Raw genomic sequence first — 17,199 nt, forward strand, 5'->3', positions numbered from 1 at the left:
TTTTTTTTTTTTTTTTTGTCTGTAAGTCACCAGAACCTAGCACAATACCTAGTATCTATGACGTGCTTATAATTCTGAAAATTCATCTTTAATACTTTTTTTCTTTTGCTTTTCAAAGGCATAAATGGGATTATTTAGGGAAGTAGGTTCACATTCAAGGGTGAATGGGGCAATCTCAAAAAAGAGACACCCTTGGGGTAAAGCAAGGTCTTTTAATACTTTCAAATTGAAAACTGTTCCTGGTAATAAGAAAATGTAAATTATTTATTGATTAAATGCTGAGCCTTGTCATATAAGGTCTGTATAGGTCTGAGCAAGGCTCCATCAAAGCATCCATAATCTAGAAGATGATCTGATACCTAAAATATCTGAGAACAAGGTATGTTCTTTAAGGAGGGACATTATTCAAGACTCTTTTTGTTATAAATTACTAATTTCCCATTGAATGAGTATATCCTGAAAGGGAAAAATATTGGTTTCATGTAAATAGAATGTAGGCCACTAGCAGTGTTTACTTGCTTTTACTCCTGTCTGCCTCTCCTTCCCATTAATTTGTTATTTTAACTTTACTTTTTTCATAAAGTAAAGCCAGCTCTATAGCAAGCTATAAATTATAGCCAGCTCTAAACTATAGCCAGCTCTAAGTTCATATCATTCCAGATATAGAAACAGAGGAGAATAGATTCCAACCCCCATCTTCCAACTCCACATTCATACTGCATCACTAGAAAAACTCCTGGGGAAGGAATCTGATTGGCCTGACTTGGATCACATGCCGACCCATTAGCCAATCACTGTGACACAGCTCATGCTGTCAGGAGGTAGATGGGGAACTAGTCTTTGACACATTTTCTAGAACTGCATAATTGAAGGAAGAGAGGTAACTTCTTCCCTAATAATTTTGAATATGCAGATACCAGAAAAAGAGATAATAATAACAAAGAGGGAAAAAAAGAAATAATGTCTACTCTAGAAAGTATGTATGGAGGAACATGAAAATTTTAAGAGGAGAAAAGAAATTATTTCTTAGAAGTGAAATCTGACTAGAGGTTATTTTGATGAGTGAATATGAACTTTTAGTGATTAAAACAAGCATTTCAGAAGGAGGAGCAGTACCAGCTTCCAAGTGGAAAAGTCCAGGGTATGTAAAGAAAACAGATCAGTCAAGCATAGACAGAGGTCAGGCTGTAGAACAGGAAGACCATAAAACTGAGTTTGTACCAGCTTGTGGAAGAACTTAGAATGGAGTTTGAAATTCGTTTTTTAGTTCACGCAAAGCAGAAGTCTGACATCAAAAGCATTTTAAAGGAGATTAGCTTTGTAGACTTATTTGAGAGTTGAATTCTTTGACAAAAGAAGACCTAACAAGCAATTCCAGTGGTCCAGGTGAGAAGTTTTGAAAGTCTTAACTGTCGTAGGAGTAATACCAAGACACCAGCAGAACTCTGTGTGGACATTACCCAGTACTGGATACTGTGCACAGTTATTTCTCAGTGATGTTTTAATAGTTATTTAGTTATTATCATTTTCCCTTATTTCCTTATTCTTGAAAGCTCCATATGAATCCATTTGGTTCTTAAATCCTATTAATAATATGCAAAGAAATAACTTCTATGTGTTCAGCACATGAATAAGTCATCTAATTTTATGGCCTTTTTTAGGAAAGAAAACTTTTAAGAGGAAGAAAATCTACTGCCAAATAACTCAGCACCTCCTACAGAACCACAAGATGTGGAAGAAAGTCATTGAAGATGAGCAGCGGTTGGTGGGCACAGAAAACCAGTCCCTGGACCAGGCTCCTCAGCAGTACTCCTCAGAGCAGATCCAGGCCATCAAGGAAGAAGAGGAGGAGAAAGGGAAACCAAGAGCAGAGGAGAGCCTGGCCCCAGAGCCCAACCTGTGACCATGAACAGAACAAGCTGTGTTTCCAAACTAATTTGTCACAGACTTTTTTCAAGCCAGCACAACACTTAGACACAACACTGTAGAAATATGAGAAGATGGGCAAATGGCTATTGCATTTTGGGATTCTTCGCATTGTATGTGTTTATTTTTACAGTGAGGTACCTTGTCGAAAAACTCTTGCTCAGAGAAGCTTTCACATTTGCAACACCAGCTTCGACAGATTTTTTTTTTTTAAGGAGGATATATATATATGTGTGTGTATATATAAGGTCCCACGTAGAAACATGTACAAACCTTCACACACATGTGCGTATACACACAAACACACTGAAAGCCAGGATCTCTGGCTCCACAATTAAGTAACATTCATATTAAGAAATATAGTGGTCACTGTGATATAATAAATCATAAAGGAAAACAAATCACAAGGGAAATGGTGCAGCTTAGCAACGATGTGGTGCAGCAAATGTAGGTTACCAACTAAGCAGCTTTAGCTCTTCATACTGAGGGATGAAAGTTCCAGAGCATTATTTGGATTCTGATACATCCTGCCAACACCGTGTGTGTGTGTGTGTGTGTGTGTGTGTGTGTGTGTGAGAAAGTGACTGTGTATTAGTTGAAAGAGTGCTTGTATGCATGTGTGTGCGTATGTAAAGAGTTTTGCGGGTTTAGTAGTTTGTAGAATAGCTGTAGCAGATGTCTCAGTACATGTGAACAAGAGAAGGAAGTTCACTCTGGAGTGTCTTTGAAAGGCAGTCATTCCAAATGCCCTCCTCCAATTTAGCTTTAATAAAGGCCTCTTGGCAGATGGAGGGCATTCATGGGCCATTTGATTGATACTACTGCTATACACCACTTGGAGGCGCTGTACCACCAGCCTCAAACCTGGAAGACGGAGGCATTTTCCAGTCTACTAGCCTAATGAATGTATAGGAGCCGTTTGTGAGTGTGTGCACTCACATAAGATCAAAACACCATTTAAGGGAATGGCATTCTTTATACATAAACACCTAAAAGGAACTGGAGTCAGGTGGTTTCATCAGGTGAGAGTTCTAAAAGGATGCCAGAGAAGGCCTGGGAAATTACATTTAACAGTGATCTCCTGTGCCTCCTTAATTTGCTGCAAAATGTGTAGTCAAAAATGAAAAGACAAATGGAAACCCACTGTGGGTTATATAGCAAGAGATGAGGGAGAAGATGGCAACCTAGGGTTTGGGCGTTGACATAAAGAAAGCCTGATCTTGGCAACTTTTAAAGGTTGACTTTGGGGTTGAAGGTCAGGCTGTACCCCCTGTTGTGGTATTTCTAACGCTGTGCCATGGGGTAGTTTCCATCTCAGTCTGGCACATTGTCATGCTTTTTGGCAGGGAAGATTACTGAGGGATTGTTTAGGGACCGGGCTGTTATTGAAAGTCTTTTTTTTTTTTTTTTTGGTTTGTTTGTTTATCTACACTTGTTTATGCTGTGAGCCAAACCTCTATTTAAAAAGTTGATACTCACTTTCAATATTTTATTTCATATTATTATATATGTCATGAATAGTTATCATGATGTAAATATGAAGATTTTTTGTTTGTTTCTGTAGATACTAAACACTTTTTTAAAGAAAAGAAAGGGAAAAGGGAAACATTTTTATAAAGTTATATTTTAATCACCATTTTTATACATTGTAGCTATCTCCAGGTCCAGTAAGAGGGTGTAGTTCATTGGCATAGAGGTCTGTGGACAACTGCTCATCTACCTATTCTAATTTAAAAGATAATCTGATAGTTATTCTTGCCAATTAAATGAGGATGCTGTAAAGAATTTTTTTTCCCAGTAGTAACTCTTGCTAACTGAATGCTAACTAATTTTGGGTCTTTGCCTCCCAGATGAAAGACTTTTTAAACCGATATCAAATTGTTGTAATTGGTGTCCATTTCTCTCCAATGTTTTTGGGACTACAACTCTTAGTTCTGTATACACACTTGCTTGTCACCTAACAATCTCAGCTTCCAAGAAAACCTTGATTGTGATTTCTACTTTTAACTTTTCCTGAAGTCAGAAAGGAGTGTTTACATGAAAAATCCCTTTGTTTCTCATGACTGGATAGTGTATTCTTTCCTTCCAAAGCATGACTTTATAATAATTCATGGAATTTTTTCAAATTAGGTAAAGACAAGGCAAATTTTTCTATTAAATAGGAAAATGTAAAGATGATCAAATGGATGCAAACAATACCTAAATAATTAGTATATATTTCAATTTGTATTTCTCAGTTAACACCAGGTCATCATTATTTAGCATTTGCTGAGTTCCCGTTTTCTTAGAATTGCCTGTGTTTCTCTATGTTTGCAAAATGTACTGTGAGTCAAAAACATTTCCCCAATAAAGTTAACAGTTACCCTTACAAATAAGAAAGAAAAAGGAATTTATAATCACGTACTCTTTGCATCTGTTTACTTAGAATTAATCTTTTGTCTTTCTCCATATGACTATATATCTCTAAAATGAATAAGAGGAAAAACCAGGTGTGGAGTGAGTCGGGTGGCAGAGCCACTGTGAGAGTCCTTTCTGTGTGTAGGCAGTGTTATTCTGCAAAGCCTTCTGCTTAGAAGCCAGCCTGGCTGGCACCATGGAGTTCTCAGCCAACTGCCTGGATTTTTTGTTTTGTTTTGTTTTGTTTTAAGGTACATGATATAAGAGGAATAATAATGACCAAATCAATTGGAACCTCTTATTCCAGAATCATGTTCATCAATCCAGGCAGTTTAGTAACTTTTTCTTAAAAAATAAATTACCATTATATGTAAGCTAGAAGTCAATTGAAATAAAGGAATGGAAATCCACCAGGTGTGTGACTTTCATACATACCTGGTGCATCTTAAAAGATGCACCTAGGGACATAACCAGATATTTTCTGCTTGTGATGTTATCCCCCTCCTTGGTGACAGCAATATTACTGTGTTCACTTCCAGATCCAGAGCTTAATTCCTGTGGTGCCAATGTCTTTGTTGCAATTTACTACATTTTTATATGAGCCTACTTTTAGGTGCCATATTAGATAAACTCAGGTCTTTCAAATGAAGGAACTTCCAGCCCACTTAGGGAGAAGGATCATTGTATAGATAGCCATAAAATCAATATTAGGAAAAATTGGAACAGGTTGTTCTCTGTCAAGAAAAAGTCCAGGTATATTCTCTCTGTTATCAATGTTATTTTAAGCATGCTAATAGATTGTCTGTCTTTCTAGTGATATAGCTAAGCCAGACTTTTGAATATTATTTCCTTGGTGAAAACACCACTTTTGCTTTCTTGGTTATCTGTATTTTTTTTTTTTTTTTGGTCATTTTATAAGACCTGGTTTTGTTCTCAATAAAGGATGAAGACTTTAGCTCTGTACAGGAATATGTCTATATTGGTCTTCATCTGAAATGTGAAGGAATTTCCTCATATTATATTTTAAAAAGTATCCACTTTCTAAAAAACATACTGAATTTTGTCTGTTCCATTTTAGTTGGATTCCAGAACAAAACCATTGCAATCCCAGTATAAGATAAGGAATTGAGTATCATGCAGATGTTCATTAGATGTATGTAGGCTATTAATTTGTGACTTCCCCATGTCCCTTGCCTTTCTTTCCCCAGAGAACTTTCTTGAAGGTAAAAACTGTGCAAAAGGCATGAGACTCAGGCCTATTCTTTGTTTAAATGATGGAAAAGTATAAATTATTTTCTAAGTAATAAAATATGAAAATTATCATTGTAAATAAAGTCTAAAGTTTGAAATGACTGCTTTCTAAAATGAAGTATTTGTTTGATAAACAAGTTCCGACTAATGAGAAATAAATAATCCAGAAATCCTCATATTCTATTTCGGGAGGTATTCTTGGTGCTTCCAAGGGATTACTTCTGTCCTCATTATTTATGATATTTCTAGAATAATGTTGAAAACTATAATAAAAGTCTTACTGTCCTTCTCTTCCTTCCTAACCCTGATTCCCATTTAATGCCTTCCCCAGTTTCTATGCCAGTTTTAAATAAACTGCGTTTTCAAACTGGCAGAAGTTTCCAATAAGATAGGGTCTGTAAACTTTCATAGTCTAGAGTAAATCAAGATTTTCATTATTCTACAGATCTATCAGCTAATATGTATAGAAAAAAAATCCAAATTTGCAAATAGCTCAAATCCAGATTATTAAAAGCCAAATATATCTATGTATTTTGAAGCCAAACTTAACTTCTATCGTCTCTGCTAATAAGCAATGAAATATTTTAAGACCACTGGAGTCATGATCTCTCTCATGATTTCCCCATGAAGTAAAATGATGAATTTGCTGATATGATCATTTCATTAAAAAAAAAAAAAAACTAAGCAAATTCAAATTAGGAAACCCGTTAACTATTTTAGGTGACGAGCATTCCAAAATTAATTTTTCTTAGAATTTCTAATCGAGGGGAAATACTAGTTTGGGGTTGTATATTCAAATTATGTAAATTTGTTCCTCTAGAAAATATTCAAATTCTTATAGGAAATTCAGTTGGGAATAAGCTAAACTATTGTCACCTAACAATCTCAGCTTCCAAGAAAACCTTGATTGTGATTTCTACTTTTAAATTTTCCTGAAGTCAGAAAGGAGTGTTTACATGAAAAATCAAGTTAACTAAATTGCTAACTATGACTTATATAACTTAAATCAAGTTTTGTGTATTAGTATGTTTTATACCAATGAAAAAGAGAACATCTTTTTTTCTCTATATTGTGCACCATGGATGTTGGGCAATTTGTGCTATTACCTAACATATTGTATCTGTTTAAACACTATTTACTTTTACCTTATGGTGCTTTTTGCCTTACCTGAATTGATCTTTATGTTCACACTAGAAAATTCTATAGCATGATAACAATGGTGATATAAAAGATGGGAGCTTTTGTATGTGTGCTTCTGTGCTAAGTATGTTTGAAGACATAAAAATGAAGATTGCAGCTTTATTGACTTGGTGAAACTCAATATGCTTATTCAAGAATATTGATACAATATAACTTATCTTAATGTACATAAGACCAAAAAATATACGGAACTATGTATAGAAGGAAAACAAAATTGTCTTTAATTCATGCTTAAAGATCCAAAAAGAATCCAAACTTCCTATCTAAAGATAGCCAGTTCTTCTCCATATCATGTTTAAGGTTGATTACCTTGATATATATTGTTCTCTCTGGATTTCTGCTTCCTTGAAGAGGGGAGCAGACAAGAAAAGCCAAACCTTCTCCTTCTAGAAATGTTGGTCAGGTCCATGTTTGAACATCTTTTCTTATTGCTTCACTTCAAGAAGTGGTTCTTTAATCATGAAAGTAATTCAATCAAAATAAATTGCTTCAAAAAGAGTAATATCAAATCTTCATATGTAAATACTATCGAGAATATTTAAATTTGTTTTCTTGAATCAAAACTATGTTAAATGTTTTTATTAAATTTACTAAGTGATGTTCTATGGTAATAGGATGCTGAATATTTTAACATAACCAGAACTAGTAATGAGAAAACTTGAAAAGATTCAATTATATTTCCAATGTCCTCATGCTTCATGAAAAAAGATGAAGTTACCATAAATACATAAGGTAGATTAAAATGTATTTCCCCCAGAAATTTAAGTATTCAAAGTATATAGTCTGAGCTCTTCTGAGATATTCCAAAATGAAAGAATGTCTTACCCAGTAATTTATCATGGCTTAGTTTGCTATAGAATAAGTGGCCTATTCCTATAGTTTTTAGAGTAAATTCTAACATAGTTAAAAACCCAAATACTGCCAGGCACAGTGGCACACTCCTGTAATCCCAGCGGCTCAGGAGGCTGAGACAGGAGGATCACAAGTTCAAAGCCTTAGCAACAGTGAGGCACTAGGGATGTGGGCTCAGTGGTCGAGTGTCCCTGAGTTCAATTCCTGGTACCAAAACCAAAACCAAACCAAAACAAAACAAAACCCAAATACTTAACTACTAGGAAAGATTAAACATTATTTATCTTGACTTTCACAGATGAAGCATTACTTGTAGATTATCCATACCTACTACATTCATCTGCCAAGCATGGTAGGTTGGAATTGGAAATCCATTAATAGAAAAATAATAAAAAAGTTTTTTAAAGCTTTACATTTTCAGTGACATTGAGAATATCTCTTTCAAATGAAACCAAACACAGCAGGGAATTCTTCCTTCTTAAAAAAGGCAAAAACAAATGAGCAACAACAAAACAAGAAAAAAAAACTAGTTAAATTTATAGAGAAAAAGTATGACTTTGTGTCACTTTTACTTCTCTTAGCTCAATATTAGTAAAGAGAAATGATCAGAAATTCTCCTGTGCCATAATAAAGAATGCTTTTTATGTTATGTTCTAAGTCACCCCACCAGGTTTCATTGTAAAGTCCATGATACTTAGCAGCAAAAAAAAAAAAAAAGAGAGAGTTGAGGATTGTATGTGAACATCACATAAAATTCAAAGCACATCCCAAGCACCCTTCTGTCATCATTGCAAACCAATTTAGCTATGACCTAATGGATCCATATTCCAGCCCTGATTTCATTTGTTACAATGCTCACACATACATGTTTCTGAATGCTGAATGTGAATTAGCCCTTAGAGCTTAGAAACTGCTGCTTAAATATCTCTTAAAGAGAAGAAATTTTAGTCTAGTAGTTTTACACCCTGAATAGTAGCAAACTAGTCAGATGTTTAATGTGAAATTTAAAATAATTGTTTAAAGATGTTCTCTTTGTATATATAACTTGTTGGTTGGTAGAACTTCCCTAGTCACCTCATTTTTAAATTTTTTCAACTGATTATTTCTCTGACTTAAAAACCATATATTATGCCACATATTTCATTTAAGCTATTTAAAAGCATAACCCAAGTACTATAGTATTGGTATTCTTCAGTAATAACCCTAATAATATCTATACATTACTTGTGGGTGGGGGTTTTAATGGCTTGACTTTTAATATATATTTGTTTGTTAGATTAAAAATCACTAATTTGTATACCCTAAAATATTTGCATGGCATTTTTGGCATATTATGTTTGCTTAACTGTTTTAGTTTTCATGTATGAGTGTCAATTTATATCCTAATATATTCTCACATAAGAATGCATACCATTTTTACTTTAACAAGGACAATTTGCTAGTTGACAAGCACTGGAAATAAATATTATTGAACCCTCACACACCCCGACGTTTCTTTCTAGAGATTTTTATAATGCGAATCATAGAATGAAAATCGGTGCTTTTATAAATATTCTGGATCTCTAAAAGCAGAAACCAAGTTTTCTATGATGATATTAGGATATGTAACCAGAAGAACTTTAATCTGAATCTAATGTTTTTGGTTTTGATTGGTCTGATTGATTTGGTTTTTGGTGTGAAAATCTCTTCTGATTCCTGACAGAGCAGTTGTTTTGATCAATCATTACCTCTTTCCAATAAAAAACCTGTTATTGATAGTTCTTATTAGTATATCTCAAATATTTGACCTTTTAGAATATTTTTTAAGCCCGAGAGAATGGGGTTAAAATAATTTAGTGTTCCTAAGAGCAATATTTTCAAAGGACCACCAACCAAAGTGGCACCGTAAGGGATATCATTTGTACAAGACAATTTTTAACAAGGTGATTCTTACCACTTTCAACAAACCTGAATTTGTTCATTAGTTCATAACTTTGCCAAATTTATTAACTTCTTTTAGAAACACAAGAGTGAGACATTGGAACTTGACCATTTTGCAATTGAAATAAATTTTGTTCTTTCATCTGTACTTTGCACTTAATATATGTAGCAATACTTAGTGTCACCCAATTACAAGTATTTGTTAAGTGACATAGTTTATGGCTGATAAATGTTTTGTAAAAAAAAGTAGAATCTGTACAGAAAAAAACTTAGATAAATTGTATTTATTTTTATTACTTTTTAGCTTAGACACTATACTGATGCTCTCTTTTTGCCAGAATTACTGGAAGTGCCTCTTGGTTTTATATATATACAGTGCATATATATTCAAAATTATTGAAATTGTGTCATAAATGATCAATGTGGTTGTTACAATGTGAAGGTAATGTATAATATAAAAATAATTCTGTGGTACCACGTTTGATGTAGTTATTTTTGCAACCTATAGTCTCTGGTCTTCTGTAAGTATGTTGTCCTCCCATGTCAAGTACAAGGCTTAGCACCCAATCCACTCCCTAGTGAGACATCCATTGTCCTTCCTAGAGACTCTAAAGACCCTCAAGAACCTTGTATTCCTTTAGTAATGTCTTCTCCCTATCACTTATACATTCTTAGCCACATTAATTAAAATCTAACTTTCTGCTACTATGCGTTAACTTTTCTTTAATTAAATAGCCTCAAACCAAGATACCCACATTTCTGGCATTCAGTTTCAGAATTCTGTAAAATAGTGCTGCCATTTATCCTATAAATTCTATAATTCTGTAAATAGTATGGATGCCAACACATGGAACATTTGAATTACACAGACTCAGTTATTTTTGTTTGTTCTGCATCTTTGAAAATAGAATAGTTTAACGATTCAAAACACTCAAGACTATTTCAATGAACTTATGTGTAGTCCTCAAACAAAATGCAAACCATGATTTCTACCCAAGGAATTCATTCTTTAATCTACACATTGATTTTCCCATAACTCGAAAAATAAAACTCCAAGCTCTAAGCCTGTTCTTTTTAAATTTCCCTTAACACTCACCTGAAACTACCCTCCCTTCAAAAGGAACAAGATATTTAATAAGAAGATAAGTTATGTAGAATGAGATGGAGCGACACTGGGTAAGTCTGATGGATCCTGAGATCCATGGCCAAGGAAAGCAATGACTCTAGCCACTACCTGAAATAAGAAGCTTCAGGGATCAGATTCGTGTGTCCTGGTCACACCAACTCACACTTGATGCAGCTCAGCAGATCATGGCACACCTGCTCACCATGTGAGGAGGAGGTTGGAATATGGGGATGAAAACCTGACCAATGAAAAGATTGGAAATGTTGTTTTAAATAACTAGAAAACCTTCTGCTTGTTGGAAGGAATGTAAGCAACAGTTGCTTATTTTTGTCTGGAGCTATTTCATGTCCTGAACCTTCTTTCTGGCATCATCACTGGCTTAAAGAGGAACTCCAGGCCCACTTCTACTCAAATCTGTCAGATTCAAAGTCCTGTTGTCCTTCTCGGGGGCTCTCTGGAGTCTTCTGGGCAACTGGAATGAGACAGAGCTGGGTTGTGGTTGTGGGTAGAGATAGTTTGCTTCACACTTCCGTTAGCACTTAGGGTGGAATAGCTGTCAGTTTGGGTAGCTTTTCCCTGTCAGATGTCAGAGATGAATTCATTGAAGGCTTAGTCTCTAGTCTTTGTGGATATTGATGTAGACAAAGATGATAGTTTCACTTTCTATGTCTGCCATAATAAGTTGCAACAAATTTGCAGACTTAATGCAAATTTATCAGCTTTGTGCATCAGAAACCCAGATGCACTTTGGCCGAGTTCTCTGCATTGGGATTCTCACAAGAACAAGAGCAAGGTATTTGCCAGCCATCTTCAAGGATGCAGGGCAGGAATCCACTACCAAGCTCATTCAGGTTCTTGCAAAACCATTCCTTGCAGCTATAGAGCTGAGGTCCTTTGTTCTGGCTGGCTGTCACTGGGAACCTCGCACAACTGCTTAAAGCCACCAGCCTTCCCTCTGACATTGCTCCTCTCACCATCACACCAGCAAAGCCCAGGTGTCCTTTCCTTTTCAGACTTTCTCTTCCAAGGTATCCTTTCTGCTTCCTGCTGCTTTGAAGGGTTCATGTGATTATTTGGGGGCCCTAATAATCTGGGAGGTTCTCCTTAGGTTTGTAACCTGAATTAACATATGAAAATCTGTCTAGAAATGTAACTTAATTTATTTATAGTTCCCATGAACTAGGATATGAATATATTTGGAAGCTATGATTTTATCTTCCACAAATCAAGAAAAGAATGAAGAATACAATAAAGATATAGAAAGAATAAGGGCCACATAATCATTTCCTCATGCCCAGCATGAAGGTAGCAGTCCAAGTACAAAAGCCAGCACTGGCAATGGGAAAAGCAGAGGACTCCATTTAAAGAGTTTGTAACAAGTCTTTGAAAATTGAATCTGTATACTCACTATAACCCCTGTGAAACTGGGGCCTGATCTGATCTGATACAATACAGGCTCTTAACCATCCACCAACATAGGTTTCTATTTGTCCCATGGCCAGAATATGTGGGTAATGGGATTAAGGGGTGGGGATAGGAATGGTTTCCCTCACTATTTTAGCTACTAACCAACTTATTTTGTTCCCTATCTCTGAAACTCGTCTTTGCTTGTTTAGAGGAAATCGTTGCCAAGTGAGAGGTGATTTTACCATAGTACACACTGGTCCCATTGCCCTGGAATTGAAATCTCTTGGGTCATTGTGCCTTCTCATATTACTGAACCATCAGGAGAAAAAAAAAATGATTGATCCCAATTTATCAAGCTGAAATATGGTTTCTGATATAAAATCTTGGCCAGAAAGACTGTGTTTGTAACAGAGAGAATTCTCTGTGGAGCCTTCAACATTGAATAGTAAATGAAATGGGAAACTAAATCCACTCAATATAAACAGGAACACTAAGGAATTTGACCTGAAGGATGAGATTTTGGATCATCGCATCAGTTGAAAAAAAAAAAAAAAAACCTCGACCAAGTGATGTGCTGAGGACAAAGAAAACATGGAAAACAGAAGTTCTAATACTTTTAGTTTTTAGCCAATTATAGAAATGAATTGAAAATTCGTCCTTGAAAAATTTTATGTATCTACCTACCTTTCTATTACTTATTTAAAACTCAATTAAGAGAATTTTTAGATATATTCAAAGTAGTAAATAGTATAGTGACCACTATGTACCTGTTACTCAGCTCCAACAATTGACATTTGACCAATCTATTCCATCTATAACCCCAAACATTTAGCTCTTCTTTCCCAAATTCAAAGATATCCTATGCAATATACCTTTTTACTTACAAATGTTTTGTTTAAATAAAAAATATTTATCTTTAATTCCTCAAAATAGCTAATATTCACACAGTCTTCACATTTTTGAGTTTATAAATCTTTCAAGAAGATTATGGAATCTTCTTGTTATAGAGTATTTACTTTTGAATAGGGGTACAAACATACATTATAATTAGTTGATTCATTTCTTAAATAGTAATATACAATTTATCCCCCACGTCCCCCTAACCCCTGCCTTGCACTTCTTGGTTGGGAAAAAAATAAAACAAAATAAAACTAGATTGGCTGTCCCAATGACATCCCCCAATTTAGATTTTGCTGATTGTGTTTTTTTCATATTCTTCTTCCTCCTCTCCTTATTTAGATCCAGTCTGTGGCTGGATAAGATTTGTGTTTGGGAATAAGAAAGAAGACTTTTTCAAGGGTGATGATTCAAGCTTGTAAGTTCCATCCAGATGTTCAAAATGGCTGTTTCTTCATGTGTGTGTGATATTATTGGTTGATGATGACCATTATTTAGATTCATTAAATTGTTAGGAATTCATTAGGTTTGAAATGTGTGATATTCTAATTTCTTCATCCCTTTTTATTTTTGTATTACTTACATAGGAATTTTTCCATTTTAATAACTAATAAACACATGGAATAGGAAAGGCTGTACAAATGCACACTTTCCCCCTGTGTACCACCAATTTCAAATGTATTAAATGTTATTTAGAGTCACACAAAGGTGAACATATGATGTTTTTAAGGTGCTATTCCAAATTCATGAATTTAAAAATTTTATGTGTTTCAACCATTGCAATTATTATTCTTTTTTCATTCTCAGGTTTTCCTTTGTTTGGCTAGCAGAAGCTTGTTCAAGTGATCCTAAGTTCTATTGGCACAATCTAGTCTTCAAGACCTTCTAGGAGAAGATGATCCAGACTCATCTTATAACCCTAGACCTGGGATCAGTCAATGTCAAGGAGCTATGGTTCCTTTGTGTTTTTTTTATAGACCCCAATTAAATGCTAATTAGTTAGTCACTGTTTCTAGATCTTTTCAATGGAGAGAGATGGAGGCATGGGCACACGTGCGTGTGTGTGTGTGTGTGTGTGTGTGTGTGAGAGAGAGAGAGAGAGAGAGAGAGAGAGAGAGAGAAAGTGTTTGCACATATACATATGTGGGTTTGTTTTTCAGACTAAAAACTGCTTAATTCAAATTTGGGACTGCAAAGCTTTCCTTAACCTCACTGATCTACTTCTATAGTTGATATTTAAAGCCACGGGACTGAACAAGGTCATAAGGGAATAACTGTTGATAGAGCAAAGAAGATATCCCAAGGATTGAATTGTGGGCTATTCCAAGCAATGAAGTCCAAAATGACCACTGAAGTAGAAGAAAAAGATCAGGGGAGTGTGGTACCCTGAAACCCAGGTAAACAAAATGGACAGAAGAGAAGGGCACAGTCAGTAGTGTACAATTTTTCAAGTAGATCATTTGAAAATGTTTGGGAATTGATCACTGGATTTATCAATGTGAATGTCTTTGGTGTTACTGATGAAATAGTTGTGGTAGAGTGAGGGAGTTGTTGGAGAAAGAATTGGAGGAGAGGAATTTGAGATCTGAGTATAGACTCCAGCTTGGACTTAGAAGCATAGACTTTGTTCAAGAAGCAGAGAGAAAAACAGATTATGCATACACATGTAAGGTAGAGAGTAGATGTGGCCATGGAAGATTATGTTATTTCTCCTGTTTTTTTTGTTTTGTTTTTCTATTTTGTAAATGAATTCCCTGTGGAAAGCCACCCATGAAATGTTCGTGGACCAGATCAGCACTGAAGCCACTGAGTGGGAAGATCTGGTATCTGGGAACTCATAGCAGCTCTCCTGCTGGGGAGATGGCCTGACACATGTGAACTCCCACCAGCTCTGCCAGAAGGTCCCACATAACACCAGAGACGGGAGTGACCCGTTAAGAGCCAAAACAGCCTGCCTACCCCCACCTATATCTTGTTTTTCATGAAGCAGCAACCATGGAGACAAGACTCCTCCCACACTGAGACCTTATACCTACCAATCCCCTTTGATCTGTAGCACTATAAATAAAGCAAGCACTGGCTCCATCTTTGTTAGAAGATGTACCCATCTGGTTAGCTTGGCCCATTGCTGCCCCCGCTCTGAAACTATATTTCTGTGTCCTGTAGTTATTTCATAGTACTATTTTCTTAGCTTTTATTTCTCAGCCAGCCCATTCCTCTGGAGGGGAATGCTTTCCCTCACCCACACGGGACTTGTGTGAGAATTCCCTAAACAAGTCCATCAGATAATAATGGATGGAGGGAAAGGGTTGAAGCTTTGAAAAACTCTTTCAAGAAAGAGGGGAAAAGGGTCATTAAAAGGTATTCTGCCTATGATGCCTCTACTGTCCAGTGAAGTTAGTTATATTAAATTATAAAATAAGCAAGGGCACATTAGTGAATTGTTCTCCAACCATTTAACAGTGTAGATACAAACATGGAATAGATAGAAAGTTGGATTCAACCTCAGGGAGGTTTGCCAAGAAAAAACAACTAATAGAAAAAGGAACCAGGAATTAAGGAAAGTGATTAAAATGATTGATTGCCAGAAACAACTCAGGTATGGATCAAAATGAGAAAGTGAGTGTTATGGGTTAAATTGTGACACCCCAAACCCCGTAAGTTGTAGTTCCTTGTATCTGTGAATGCAGCCTTATGTGGAAGTAGAGTCTCTGCAGATGTAATCAAGTTAATAAGAGGTCATTCTTATAGTCCAATAGGTCTTAGCAGCATCCTGTTAAGAACTAAAAGTATAAACTCACGGGAGAAGGTGACTATGTGTTTATGGAGGCAGAAATTTGAGTGATGCATCTGTCAACCAAACAGTACCACAGGTATCAACACCAAAAAGAAGAGGCAAGGAAGGATTCTTCCATCCAGGTTTTAGAGGGAGCATGGCCTCTACCCATACCTTGATTTTGGCCTCCAGAAGTGTGACACAGCATAGTTCTGTTGTTGTAAGCCACCTACTTGGTGGTATTTTGTCATTAGGTCTCTAGGAAACTCACTTATATATGGCAGAGCTGAGTGGCTGTGATAGAGATTTATAGAACAAGTCTGTGAAAGAGAAAAAGATCCCTTGTCCCTGGTCCAAAGTATGAAAGTAGGAATGAGAGGCTGAGGTAGGATATAGTCTAATGCAAGGCTCCATATAAGAAGCTCTGACTGAAGTGAGATGAAATCTTAATCTTAGCATTTCTCCAATTGCTAGGGATGTTGAACATTTTTTTTTCATATATTTGTTGATTGATTGCATTTCTTCTCTCCAGTCAGAATAGCAATTATCAAGAATACAAGCAACAAGGTTGGTAAGGCTGTGGGGGAAAAGGTACAATTATATGTTGCTGGTAGGATGGCAAATTGGTGCAACCATTATGGAAAACAGTATGGAGATTCCTCAGAAAACTTGGAATGGAAACACCATTTGACCCAGCTATCCCAGTCCTCGGTTTACACCCAAAGGACTTAAAATCAGCATACTATGGTGATGCAACAACATCAATGTTTATAGCAGCTCAACTCACAATGACTAAACTATGGAACCAACTTAGGTGTAGTGTACTGCAATAGATAAATGGATAAAGAAAATGTGGTATATATACACAATGGAATATTATTCAGCCTTAAAGAAGAATGAAATGATGGCATTTGCTGATAAATAGATGGAGCTAAGGATTATCAGGCTAAGTGAAACAAGACAATCCCGAAAAAACAAAGGCCAAATATTTTCTCTGATGTGTGGATGCTAATTCACAATAGGCAGGAGGGCTAGGGAAGAATAGTTACTTTAGATTAGGCAGAGGGGAGTGAAAGGAGGGGGAGGGGGTATGGGGGTAGGAACAATAATAGAATGAATCAGACATTTTATCCTAGTTGCATATATGATTATATAACTGGTGTGACTTTTATATCATATACAACCAAAAGAATGAGAAATCATACTCTTTGTATGTGTCAAAGTGCATTCTACTGCCATGCATAATTAATTAGAACAAATTTTTTAAAATAGTAAAAAATAAGCCCTGCATGCTGAGTAAAACAAATATTCAGTACACACAGGTGTGGTAACATTAACTGTGGGCTGTAGAAGAAAAGAAATCATGTTAGAGAGTAAAGTTGAATAAGTTGCTAATACAGCAAATTATTTTCAAGGGGAAGAATTACATTTCTTGGTGCGTAAAAAT

The 17,199-nt window shown here is 35.7% G+C and overlaps 1 protein-coding gene and 1 long non-coding RNA gene across 4 annotated transcripts in view; one reads left to right on the forward strand and one right to left on the reverse strand.

Annotated features, from left to right (window-relative positions):
- Positions 1 to 10,023, forward strand: part of Pde3a (phosphodiesterase 3A) — a 323,995-nt gene extending 313,972 nt beyond the window's left edge. For all 3 annotated transcript variants that reach the window (XM_048787271.1, XM_048787273.1, XM_048787272.1), the window contains one exon: positions 1,662 to 10,023. In XM_048787271.1, the coding sequence (XP_048643228.1) occupies positions 1,662 to 1,903 (242 nt within the window). In that variant the 3' untranslated portion in view covers positions 1,904 to 10,023. The remainder of the gene's footprint in view (positions 1 to 1,661) is intronic.
- The window catches only part of LOC125611804, a 45,517-nt gene that overhangs the window by 6,992 nt on the left and 21,326 nt on the right, over positions 1 to 17,199 (reverse strand). The window lies entirely within an intron of this gene.

This window comes from Marmota marmota, unplaced genomic scaffold (assembly GCF_001458135.2).
Source record: "Marmota marmota marmota unplaced genomic scaffold, marMar, whole genome shotgun sequence".
NCBI classification, from domain to species: domain Eukaryota; kingdom Metazoa; phylum Chordata; class Mammalia; order Rodentia; family Sciuridae; genus Marmota; species Marmota marmota.